This window comes from Macrotis lagotis, chromosome 5 (genome assembly GCF_037893015.1).
Source record: "Macrotis lagotis isolate mMagLag1 chromosome 5, bilby.v1.9.chrom.fasta, whole genome shotgun sequence".
Taxonomy (NCBI): domain Eukaryota; kingdom Metazoa; phylum Chordata; class Mammalia; order Peramelemorphia; family Peramelidae; genus Macrotis; species Macrotis lagotis.
In genome coordinates this window covers 269,125,880-269,139,484 of record NC_133662.1, presented here as the reverse complement: position 1 = coordinate 269,139,484, position 13,605 = coordinate 269,125,880, and the positions used below count along the sequence as shown (strand labels likewise).

Sequence of the window (13,605 nt, the reverse complement as noted above, 5' to 3'; positions counted from 1 at the left end):
GTCCAAAAATCAATGAAGAGACGAATGCCTTAAAAGCATAATTGGCCGGATGGAAAAGGAAACTAAAATAGCTCTCTGAAGTAAATAACTCCTTCAAATGTAGAATACAACTGGGGAAGCTGATGACTTTGTGAGAAATCAAGAAACAATAAAAAAAAACCCAAAAGAATGAGAAACTAGAAAATGTGAAATATCTCGTGGGAAAAGCAACTGACCTGGCAAACAGATCCAGGAGAGATCATTTAAAAATTATTAGGCTATCTGAAAGTCATGACCAGGAAAAGATCCTAGACTTCATTTTCCAAGAAATTCTTCAAGAAATTTTCCCTAATATCTTAGAAACAGAGGGAAAAATAGAAGTTGAAGGAATCCACCTATCACCTCCTGAGAAATCCTAAAATAAAAACTACCAGGAATATTATAGTCAAATTCTAGAACTCCCAAGTCAAAGAGAAAATATTATAAGTAGCCAGAAGGACACAATTCAAATATCATGTAGCTACAGTCATGATTACACAGGATTTAGCAGCATCTACATTAAGTGCTTGTAGAATATTGGAATATTATTTTTTGGATGGCAAAAGAGCTTGGGAATTTAAGAGCATTAGGAATTTAAGAGTACCCAGCACACCTACCCAGCACAACTGAACATCCTCTTTCAGAGGGAAAAAGTGAACATTCAATGAAACAGGGGACTTTCAAACTTTCCTGTCGAAATGACCAGAGCTGAACAGATAGCTTGATTTTCAAGTACAGGACTCAGGTGAAGCATAGAGAGGGTGAACAGGAAGGGTAAATGATGAGCATTTAATTATGTTGAACTGCATGTATTCCTGCATGGGTAGAACACACTGATAACTTATTAACCTCATTTATTAGAGCAGTTAGAAAGAGTATATATATATATATATATATATATATATATATATATATATATACATATATATATATATATACATATATATATAATAGAAGGGAACTGAATATGAAATTATAATATATTATAAAGATACAGTCAATGGGCAAGAAAGGAATGTATTGGGACAAAGGGAAAGGAAAGATAGAATAGGCTAAGTTATTTCATGTTAGAGTCAAGAAAAATTGAAGGGAGGAAGTTGAGGGGGAATGAGGGAGCCTTCACTGTCAATGAAAGTGACTCAGAGAGGAAATAACATGCATACTTAAAAAGATGAAGAAATCTTTTTACTCTAGAGGGAAAGGAGAGGAAAGGGATGGAATACAGGGGACGGGGGAGGAGGTGGAGAGGTGTACATGATAGAAGAGAGGGAAGAGAGCAGGAGAGGATAGTCAGATACAATACATTTTTGAGGAAGGACAGGGTGAAAGGAGAGAGAGAGAGAGAGAGAGAGAGAGAGAGAGAGAGAGAGAGAGAGAGAGAGAGAGAGAGAATGGATTAAATGGGAGTGGAGAAGAAGCATTTAGAGGGATATACAGCTAGCAACAAATAGCAACTGTGGAAAAAATATTGAAGCAACTTCTCTGCTGGATTTATGACAGAGAATGTGACCTATCCCAGAGTCAGAACTGAAGGTACCTGAACACAGAATGAAGTAAAATTTTTTCCCTCTTACTTTATTTTTCTTAAGTTTCTCTTTCTTTGTGGGAGGAGGAGGTATTATTTTACTTTCAAAACAAGACTATTGTGAAAACTAATTAATTAATTAATTAGTTAGTTAATTAATTAATTAAAACTTAAAGAAAAGACTTCTAGAAGCAGGTAGCTTCCAAGCTGAGGCTTAGAGGAAGTAAGAGATTCCAAAAGTCAGAGAGACAGAAAGATGGCATTGCAGGTATGAAGGCAATTTGTACCAAAACAAGGAGTCAAGGGTGGAATGAAGAGTTCTGGCAATAGGAAGTAGTAGATTTAAATGGAACTTTGAGTAAAGAGGAGTAATGAACATGAAGGAAGACAGCTGCAGAAAGTTTTTTTCTGTAGTTTACCCCTGTAGCATTAGGAATTTAATAAAGAAATTTTATGTGCTCAGACCTAGGGTTTCTTAAACTCTTAGTACTCTTTTGGTAGCACTGTGAGGCCTGGATTGCAGAGAACCCATTTCCCCATAATCATCTGCTCCACTCTACCAAGTTCTCCTAGGGCAGGTGATTTTTAATCTTGGCATGCTTAGCATCTAACTCCATTCTTTGAGCTTAGAAAGGTTTAATAAATCTTTGTTGAATTGAATGAATACTGCAACAGACTCAGCCAATTAGAAGATGAGTGTTTACCACTCATCTCATTAACTTGTCTAAATTTCCCTTAATAATTTTCATGGAAGTTTTATATGATAGCTGATTTTTAGATATGAGCATTCTCCCATCTGACTCTGATTGTGACCCTGTTATTACAGGGATTATTTTCCCAGTTTATAAACAAGGAAACTGAGGCACAGAAGGTTATGTGTAGTCACATAGCTAGTAAGTGGTTGAATTGAGACTCCAATCCAAGTTTCCTGCCTCTAAGTCCAAAGTTCTTGAGTTTGAATCCATCTATCCTGAAAATGACCAGATTTAGATAGGAATAACTACCTAGAAGAAATCTCATTTTTTAAGAGAAAAAAACTTTCCTCATTTTCATCCTTTTATGGGTGAATATATATGCATCACAAACACACACACACATACACATACACTAAGCTGATGGGTATTGTGTGTTCATGTGTGTGCACATGTGTGTGTTTTTATTTAAAGTTTGGAGTTCCTGTGTTTTTTTAAGTATCTATTTACTCTGAAAGTCTTCAAAGTGTGCTTTGTGTCCTAAAATGGGGACTGGTTAATCTCTGCCATTTGAAGTTGACCTCCCTTAATTCCTCTTCATTACTGAAGGCAACTGAGTTGAATTATGTGTTCTTTTTTGGCGTATTTACAAAGCCTTCCTCCACATTGAGAGATCTCTAAATAATCCCTCAGAATTAAAACATGCCATCCAGGGTTTTCATCACACAGCTGGCCACAGATGATCCATCCTAATAAAAGGTCTTCTCCCTTTTAAATAAAAGAATAGATACTGATAGATCAAAGGAATGGGAATGATTTGTGAATTCTGGTTAAATGTCAGCAAGATGGCCCTTAGGCAGCACAAACCCTATTTAGATTTTATAAGCCAAGAGTTTTTAGGAGGATTTGGAGGCCTGTGGCTCTCTATTGAAGCAGGTGGGAGAGCTAGAAGGAATGCTAGACCCTTCCTCGACCCTATCCATCTGAATCAAACCTGTTGACCAGACAGTTGGAAAAATTGAGGGCTGGGGTCTCGAGGTGATCCACTGGATACTTGTAAGTTCACTCCCTCCATACTCCAAATGGAGTAATAGACCAGAATAGAATGGCAAAGACAATGCATAGAGGCCATCTTTCTGGATTCTTGGGGTCTTATTGGAATGTCTAGAAAGCTATATACACATCTAAATCACTCAACTTTAGAAGCTGGTGTGAGGGTTTCTTAGGGTGGGTTGGAGGTTTTGGAGGGGAGATACTGAATGTGTGATTTAAGTTCATGACTATCAACTTTTCCACTGCAATGACTTTATACACGACTTGATGAACATGATCTGACCCCACTGTGGCATTTGTTTTTCTTGCTAGACAGATGTTTTACATCAAAGTGTCTTTGAATTGATCCACACGGAAGACCAACCAGAATTCAGGCGTAATCTTCACTGGAGATTAACATCAACTCCCCAACCTGAGAGTGACCAGGCATGCTCTGGTAAGGGCAACGACATTGCACTAACTTGGGGCATGCTATTTTCTTTGGAGGTCATTTATCCATTGAGCTGGAATCTCTCTAAGATTCAGAGATGCTCACAGACAATTAAATATAGAAGTGTAAGGTACTTTGGGGTCATTTAGGCTAGTCATCTCATTTTATACAAGCCTTCCCTCTTATTCTACCCTCAGTTTATCCTGTCTATATCTTCTTCATTAGACTATGAGCTCTCTAAAGGCAAGGACTGACTTTCCCTCTTCTTTGTTTCCCCAGTGTTTATCACAATGTATGGCACACAGGGGGTGCTTAATAAATGTTTATTGATTGACACTGACACTGGTTTGTTCTGCCACTGGTTGAATGTTTGTTTCTTACTACTACTATTAGTCTTTGAAAGGACCAATGAAAAGAGAAATGCCATGAGTGGAGAATGTAGGAAATCTTTATCTTTCTAAAGATCTATAAGGTTTGTCAAACCCTTTGCCCATATTCTCTCACTTTCTCTCTATAATGACCCAGTGAACAAAGTATCAAAACTGGTGTTATCTCTGGCTTTTTCAATTTCCACTGAACTTCTGATTTCCTCAATGGTGGCAGTTCCTCTTTTGAGGCTGATTAGAAGAAATTGGAATATTGGGAAGAGCTCTGGATTTGGGTTCTGTTTCATCTCTAAGCTCTTTCACTTACTACCTATGAGGTAGTGGGAAAGTCATTTCACCTCCATATGCCTCAATTTCTTTATCAGAAATAAAAGGAAAGAGTTGGACTAGATGACCTGAGTCATCCCAGACAGCTCTACTTCTAATTGTCATATAGTGAACCTATACATACCTTTCTGTTCTGTTCTCTTCTGTTCTTTTTTGTCCTCATGTTCCCTCAGATACCTTATAGAGGAGCTAACCCATCCAACAGATGAGAAAACTGGCGCATAAAAAGCAGAAGTAGCTTGCCCAAGGGTTGCAGAACCATGACAAGAGGGGACATTTAACTTCAAGGGTTTCAAGATCTTCCACTATTTCAGAAGGATGCAACTGCCATTTGTAGAGAACATTTAGTTCCATGGTCCTCCGAATTTTATGACCACTTAGCTGAAAGGATGATCTGTTGATGAAATAAATGATACTGTCCAATCCCACATGCATTTGCCGAATGCTTACTGGGTTCATATCATTGAGCTAGGACTTGAGGACCTAGTAACAAAATGAAATCAGTTTCTGCCCTTAATGAGTTTACTTTCCTCTGCATTTGAAGCATAGCATATCAACAGAGAACTATTTTACATGATAATTTAGGGAAGAGAAAGCCAGTAACTAGTGGCATCAGGGAAGGCTTGCTGAGGAGACACAGGAGCTGAGCCTTGAGGGTGGCTTGGTGTTGATAGTGGTAAGAAGACAGAATATCCCTTGAACAGGGGGAAGAGCAGGAACAAAAGGCATAGAGGTAGGAGATCAAATAACAAGGTCCATAAAATGGGTCAGATTGGTTTGAATATTAGGTGTAATAAGCTGGCAAAGGTAAGTTAAAGAGCATCTGTGGAAACTTTATTATGCCAACTGGGGCATTTGTATTTTAATCTAGAAGCAATAGGGAGCCACTGCTGGTTCTTGAGCAGAATAGTGACACGATCCTATTTGCATTAGAAGAATTACTTTGGCGCTTGTGAGAAACACAGCTTTGGAAAAGGAAAACCTGTAATCATAAGACCATACTTCTTGCATTGTTTTTTCCTGTGAAAAATGCACTCAGTATTTTTTATTCACCAGCCTTAGCCATATGGATGACTATAACTCAGAGAATATTAGTGTTGGAAAGGACCCCAGAGGCCATTTCATCAAAGTATTCTCTTGCCAGTGCTGAGTCATGGAACTGAGTCTGATGAAGGGGGCTGGGAGGCAAGGGATATATTTTGGGGGGAAAGCACAGAATACATAATTTCACAACTTTCATCCCAATCTTTGTCTAAAGGATTCCAGATTCAAAGCCACTCAAGTCCTCTGAGCCTTGGTATTTCTTTGACATCCTTTAGTCTCCCAGTGGAAGCATCACACTGGAAAGATTATGGAATATTATAAGAAGGGATATAGGGACTGGTAGAAATGCCCATAGCCCAAATCTGGAGCCTTCTGGGCAAGTCTTGCCCTGTGACCCTTTCTTCTTATATTTTATCTCTCCCATGCTAAAAGGACCAACTCAAACTTGAAAAAGGAAAAGAAAAGGAACAAGAGCTATTAAGTATCTCCAGTGCCAAAGAGGAAATGCCCCAGATTTTCTGTTTCTAATGGTCTGACTTGTCATTTTGGCTATAAGCACAGCCTACATTCCCATCTCCAGTCTGGTTCCAATTACTTACTTGTTTGGGAGTGGCCCAGTGGATTTTGTCTTTGATGTGTAAGTAAGTAGTGTACTATTTGGATGTTTTTATGATAGTGTATGTGGATATGGTGGGGGCTGTTTAAATCCTGTGACGACCAGTCTAGTGTGCATCTGCCCTCCACTGAGAAAGATGGTTAGATCCTAGGTTCAGAGAGAATGTGGCCACATAGGCAAATCATTTTCTCCCAAATCCTAAATCAGCAATTTCTTATTTTTTGCATACTGTATGCCAGACATGGTACCAGCTTCTTGGGATACCAAAAAAAAAAAAGACAATACCCGACCTCAAGAAATTTCCATGTTCAAACCACACCGATAAGAAGAAGACCTTCGAGGAGGAAAGCCTCTCCCTCTCATGTCAGTCCAGGCAATGTATGGATGGATGAGATCATTGGGAACACATCTTCCTTTATTCTTTTCTCTTTCTTTGCTCCTGGTTCTGCTGTCTGGGTTCTAGCAGATGCCTGGTCCCTCTTCTTCATGACAGCTAATAGGTTCCCTCAGAATTGTCTAGGCTTCACTAGGCTAAACTCCCCAGTTCCTGCATCTGGTGCTCAGGTGTCAGACTTAATTATCCTTCTTTGATATAGACTGGATAAATTGGATACTTTCCATCAAAAATTAACTTTAGCCATGGTGCCCAGAAATGAACACGATTCTTTACAGCAGGACAGAGTACAGTAGGACTGTCATCTCCTTATTCCTGGAAGCTACATCTCTCCTGCCCTGAAACAGTCCAAGATCATATGAAGTTTGTTTTTTTCCCATTTCTTAATTTGATTTTCATGTCATGCTGTTGAGCAATATATTGAGTCTGTAGTCCACCAAAGGCCAGAATTTTCCTTTAAAAAATACATGATTTACTTTTACAAACATTTCTAATCTGTCTTTCCTTCTCATCCTCCAATTAAATAATAAAAATGTGAGGGGGGATTCTTATATACAGTCCTAAACCCCCAAATTACCATATTGGCCTGTGCTCCAAACTGTAGATTCCTCCTACATTTTACATGCCTCACCTTTCTGTCAGGAGTGGAGGGGTTCATCTGCATCACTTTGGGAGCTTGGTTGATCATTGAATTGATCAGAATCTAAAGTCTTTCAAAGTTGTTTTTTTAATATCAAGTTCTCATTATATATTTTATCCTCCTATATCAATTAATAAAAAAAATCTCCCCAGTTTCCTCTGAAACTGTTCATTTGATCATTTTCATGGCATGATACATAATTGTTTTGTCCATTGATGATGTTTTTTGCCCTTCATTCTCAAAGAAGACTATGACATCAGGGGAAACGATATCATGACAATCATGTGACCTGTATTTGAGTGAGGGGGTGCTATACTGTCACCAGTCTCACTTTCTTTTCCAGAACCATCTAGGTCTGGGAGTCAGATATGAATCAGGACAGTTGGAGATGGCCCTGGATGCTAGGCAATCAGGGTTAAGTGATTTGCCCAAGATCACACAGCTAGTAAGTGTCCAGTGTCTGAGGCTGGATTCAAACTCCCATCATCCAAGATTCCAAGATTCACTGTGCCACCTAGTTTCCCTCAATATGTAACACATCATTCATTCCCCATTTTTGGCTACTGCCCAATGATATAGATCTTGTTAGACAAGCTGCTTGTATCACATCTCCCCAATTTTGAACTTAAGAAGTCAATCTCTGGAACTCAAGCATAAGATCTTATATTAATTCCTTTTAAAAGTCACCTTAGTAGCCAGTCCAATTCTCTGATTTGTCAGGATCTTTTTGAACACTCACTCTGTCATTCACCACACTGCTTCCGATGCCTGCTTGATAATTCCTCAGGGTTCCAGGTAAGTCACAAGCCTGATGGGATCAGTGATGGAGACAGCTCAATTGAGAACTAGGTTAAACCTAAAACTTCATGCAAATGGTACAGAAGGGAAGAGAATCCTGGGGTGCAGAGAAAAGGGGTTCATCCCTCATTCTTGCCAACTTGGCTCAGTAATTGCTCTCCTTCCCTCTTCTCCCAGGTTGGTTTTAGGTTATCAGCTTCTACCTTTATCCAAGTCACTGTTAAAATGTTTGACCTCAGAGACCCTGGCATGGATTCCCTGGGGTCCTCCACTAGCGACCTCTTTTTTTATCAAGGTAGTTCTTGTCCATGAGGTTTCATAAAGCTCCATAGAGGATGCTCCATAGAGAGAGCTCCTTCCTGTTCATATGTCACCTTGGGAAGACCAGTCATCCGTCTGCATTCTCTCATTCTTACTTCCTCATTTCCTACTTGACTAGCCCATTTGGTGGGCTCTGACTTCACTGATGGGCAGCTTCTCAAGCATTATTCATTTTGCTGCAGCCTATTTCACTGGTCCAAGCAGCTGCCTCTTCCTCTTTGAGGGTTTGGCCATTTTCATTCTTCTAAGGACATGCTATCCATGATGGGTAGATGGGGTAGTGCATTCTAGAAAGGATGAGGATACAGGCACTATAGCCACAAGTTGTTCAGTGTTGCTAAAAGTGCCACGCAGGCACTTGAACTTCACCACCTCCTGTACAATAATATCCTGACTGAACTGCCTGCCTCTGCCCTCTCTGTTCTCCCAAAGGGATCTTCATAAAGAATAGTTATGAATGGGGTAGCTAGGTGGTGCAGTGGATAAAGTACTGTCCCTGGAATCAAGAGGACCTGAGTTCAAATCCTATTTCAGACACTTAATAATGACCTAGCTGTGTGACCTTGGGCAAGACCCCATTGCCTTACAAAAAAGAACCCCCAAACCAAGAGTAGATATGCCCATACTGCCCCTTAATAAACTCTGCTGAGTTCTTATTGCCAGAAGATTTGAAGGTAGACTCCTCTTTGAAATCTCAAGTCTTTCCCAATCTGACCCCTCCTATCTTTCCAGGTTGTTTTCCCCCTTTTCCTCTTCAAACTCTTTGCAGTACAAACCAAATACCCCCCCCTCCCGGCTCATTTCTAGCTCCTGTAATTGAACAGATTCCTTTCATCCTCCCGACTTGGAATTCTCTCTTTCCTTATCTCTGCTTGTTAAAACCCCAAGCTTCCATCAAAGCCCACCTCAACTACTCCCTCATTGATGGGGTCATTCATGACCCCCCAAGTGATGACTCTTGCACCACACCTGAACATTACTTTGAATTCCATTGTATTTTCTTCTCTGTGACTTGTCTGTCCCTCAGTAGAATGAAAGCTCTCTGAGGCCAGGAACTTTTGATCTTGTTCTTATATTTTCAGTGCCAAGCAAAATGATCAGTCCTTTGTAAATCCTTGTTCATTGCTCAGCTAAGACACCATCTCCCCACCCCCAACAGCAGAATATGAGCTCCTTGACGACAAGATCAGGCTTAGTAAGTGATTAACAAATATCTTTCAGCCATGAATTCATTACTGTGGCCTAGATTCAAGGCCCTTCACTCTTCGAATTGCTCTTGACAGATGCTCTCTAGCTAATCATCATCCTTCCAATTTGGGAAGCCCATAGCTAAACTCAGTGCTACGGACATGTCTGGTTCTATCTCACTCTCAAATCCTTAATGCCTGTGGGAAGATTCAGGCTGTAGATCTGAACTCACACTTTATTTATTTTTCATAGAGAAGGAGAATTACCTCCTTTCATCATTCTAATTTGAAACATGGGCTGAGGTTTGGGGGGGAAGAGCCTAGGGTTAGGCAATGGGACAGGTTGACTTCATGAGAGCATTGGATTTGATGGCCATGTGGACTCTTTGTTTAGGTGAAGCAACATCCAGCCCATCTGGCAGCAGTGATGGACCAGAGGCATTCCCCCCAGAGAACTCAGTCCTCCTAGAACGGAGCTTTGTCTGCCGCTTCCGATGCCTGCTTGATAATTCCTCAGGGTTCCGGGTAAGTCACAAGTCTGATGGGATCAGTGATGGAGACAGCTCAATTGAGAACTGGGTTAAACCTAAAACTTAATGCAAATGGTACAGAAGGGAAGAGAATCCTGGGGTGCAGAGAAAAGGGGTTCATCCCTCATTCTTGCCAACTTGGCTCAGTAGTTGCTCTTCTTCCCTCTTCTCCCAGGATGATATTTTCCTTTGATTATGAAATTATATGAAATTATTTACTTTCTAATGGCCACAGAACAGGACCAAAGAATTTAGAGCTACAGGAGACATTTAGTGTATCTCCTCATTTATAGAGGAAGGGACTTAGGATCACGAGGCCATAATAATATTTATCTAATGCTTTAAGAATGGCAAAGTAGTTTATACATGCTCCCTCATTTGATCCTAGACACAATTCTGGGAGATAGAAGCTGTTATTATTCCCCTTATACAGATGAGGAAACAAGGCTGAGAAAGGTTAGATGACCTGCCTAGGATCACACACTCATCCGTGTCTCAGGTAGGACTTGAATTTAGATTTTCCTGTCTCCAAGTCACACATTCTATCTACTGAATCATCTGGCAGTCTCACTGGAAAGATGAAGTCATTCAGACTCAGGATGGTTAAGTCACTTGTCCCAGGTGACTCAAGCTTTGTATTATAAATCCAGATCTCTTTCTACTGTACTAATACACTTGAGTGTCTTCTGTCATAATAAATATGGCTATAATGCTCATGAAATGATGATGATAATGATGATGATGATGATGATGTTTGTCCTTCATTCTCGAAGAAGACCATGACATCAGGGAGGACTAGAGTGAGAGAGAAGTAATGCTAAGTCACCAGCCTCACTTTCTCTTCCAGAGCTATCTGCATCCAGTGGTAGATATGAATAAGGATATGAATAAGGATGACTGGAGATGACCCTGGCAAGGCAGTCAGGGTTAAGTGACTTGTCCAATGTCACATAGCTAGTAAGTGGCAAATATGAGAGATCAGATTCAAACTCTGTCCTGCCTCCTAGGTCAGTCCTCTATCCACTGCACCACCTAACTGCCCTAATGCTCATAAAATATTTAGCACTGGAAAGGTAATGCTTTGGATAAAGTAAGGGGAAAAATATAGCCCACCAAGGCCATCTCCTTGGAGTCTTTCTATCTTACCAAAGTGTCTTTGTTTCCTGTAAGTCTGAATTCTTGGAGTCCCACATGAGGCTGATGATCCTACATTGGGGTCCTAATGTAGATTTTTTTTGTAAAGCTGAGCTTAAAATATGCTAAATGGGGTGATTTTATCACTGCCTTTTCAATTTTAATATGCACTTCAAAAGAAAGAAAGTCTGTGTCATTGAGGCTTAATAGTTCTCCATATGATTGTCTTTGCATATTGGGAAATTCATTAGTGATCTTGTAGTTCAGGAAGAAAAGGAAATTTGTAGATAAAAATGTGTGAATAAAAAGGCAATGGGGCCCAGGATGCACAAGTGGTAACAAAGAGCTCAGGAATTACCTAGAGAGAAAGAGAAATTTAAATTAGGCCAGAGTCCAAGCTCCACCTGTATATTCTGAACTCTGCTAACTGAAGACTGAGCTATGGAATTATTTTACCACGTTTGATATAAAACAAACTCTCCAAACAGCAAAGGAGAAGACATCTGGCCAGAAGGCTAAAGATTGCACTAATTGTTGAAAAGAACAGGGTGTGAATGATTAGTTTGTGAAGAGAATGTAGTTCCTGGAGAAAGGATCATGCCTAAACCAGTGTCTAAAGCCACTAGAGAAGGAAGGGAGGGGAACATGGACCACATAATGACTTAGAGAATTACCCATTAATATTCTCTATATTGGATTCTTATTTGTTTCATTAAACATTTTCATCTGGTTCTGGCTAGCCTTGTGGACTGTTTGCTCCCCCCCTTCCCCAAGGTTAACACTTCTGCCCTAAGCTGCCACCTAAGGGAGAAGATGAGAAAATTCTGGGGAGGGTTCAGGTTACATCCTTATTCCATAGAGAGGATGGAGCTGAAAGCATTAAATCAAACACCAGAACCCTACCCAGCGATACCCACACCCACTGCTGGTACATGTGATATGACCATGAGCTAAACAGAAAAAGTAGACATGAACCCTAAGCCTTAACCCTGTTGCTAGGATAAGAAAAAGCTTAAACCTTGGCTGATTCATTGAATTTAATTATTTCAAGGTCAGATTCAAAGAGATAACCAGATAATCCATATAACTGAATATGGTATTTTATCAAATCCTATTATATTTGATCATGTGATATGAGACCACATTATATTATATTATCTCATAATAGATCATATACAATATTATATAACAAAATAGCATGTTAGATATAATATGTAAAATAAAATATATAAATTCAAATATATGTGTATATGTAAACACACCCAGTGAAACCATAATTCTTTCTTTAAAGGCTGTAAGTCTTCAAGGCAGGTTGAAACCACTCCATGGGCAGAACCACAGAACTAAGGATGGCTCTCCCGTGCCCCCTCAGCTGGCGCTCTTTGCCATCTCTACTCCTCTGCAGCCTCCATCCATTCTGGAGATCAGAACAAAAACACTGACCTTCCGGACCAAGCACAAGTTGGACTTTTCCCCTGTGGCCTGTGATGCCAAGTAAGCATGAGGACAGGGCTGGCAGGAGCACACCCTAATGGCCCTTCTCCCCTGCATTCCTCCTTTCCTGATATCTCATTATAATGGGCAAATGACCCTGTGGGTCTGAAGACTGACTTGGCAGAGACTGAGCTCTGGGTGATCTGACCAAGCTGATAAGGGAAGGGCTCAATGGGCCTAAGGATAAGTGATAAAGGAGAGATGCATCCCCTTGCCTCTCTCTAGCGAATCTATAAAATGGGAATGATAAGTTCTACTATTTGAAAAGAGGAAAGTACTTTCATTGTAAACAATGTCTAGAGAAATGGGGGTGACGTTGACTTGGGCTGTGAGCTCCACTGTCCTTTTTCTTTTCTAGAGGGAAGCTTGTGCTAGGCTACACAGAAGCGGAGCTGCGCACACGGGGTACCGGCTATCAGTTTATCCACGTGGCTGACATGCTCTATTGTGCTGAGAACCACATCCGTAGTAAGACTGGAGACCCCTTTCCTGCCCCCCTGCCCCACTCTGCCCGCTGGAAATTCTATATAGTTCAAATCAGCAATGATATTGGTTTATCAAACTCTAAAAGAGAGCTGCAGGGCTGACAGGGACCCCAGGGGCATCTCTTCTATCTATTTGAGATGAATTCTCATTCTCAGACTCACCTAGACATGAACTATAATATTCCCAAGGAGGAGGCAACCAGTCTTTTCTTGAAAGTCTACCTCTGGTGAGGGGTGATGCACCCCTTCCTCTTTCATACTGGGAGAGCTTTAAGGGTGGGGAAATTCCTCTTGATATTGTATCAAAATATCTTCAAATGCCTCTGCTTGTTCCTGGGTCTCTTTGTCCAAACATCTGTTTGCAGGGCAGCCCATTCCATCAGAAGAGAGGGCAGAGAGGTTCTGCTGGACAAACATTTTGGTTTCCCTACATTAGGGACTTTGGAGGCATAGATGAACTGATGTTCTAGGCTCTCCTCTCCTTTTCCTATTTTCTCTCTCATTCAGGGGCCCATTCTTACATCAGGTCTC

The 13,605-nt window shown here is 40.5% G+C and overlaps 1 protein-coding gene across 1 annotated transcript in view; it reads left to right on the top strand.

Moving 5' to 3' along the window:
- Positions 1–13,605, top strand: part of LOC141489124 (aryl hydrocarbon receptor-like) — a 61,616-nt gene that overhangs the window by 40,555 nt on the left and 7,456 nt on the right. The window contains exons 4-7 of the mRNA XM_074189826.1: positions 3,601–3,724; positions 9,826–9,956; positions 12,387–12,589; positions 12,948–13,057. Coding sequence (XP_074045927.1) covers positions 3,601–3,724; positions 9,826–9,956; positions 12,387–12,589; positions 12,948–13,057 — 568 coding nt within the window. The remainder of the gene's footprint in view (positions 1–3,600; positions 3,725–9,825; positions 9,957–12,386; positions 12,590–12,947; positions 13,058–13,605) is intronic.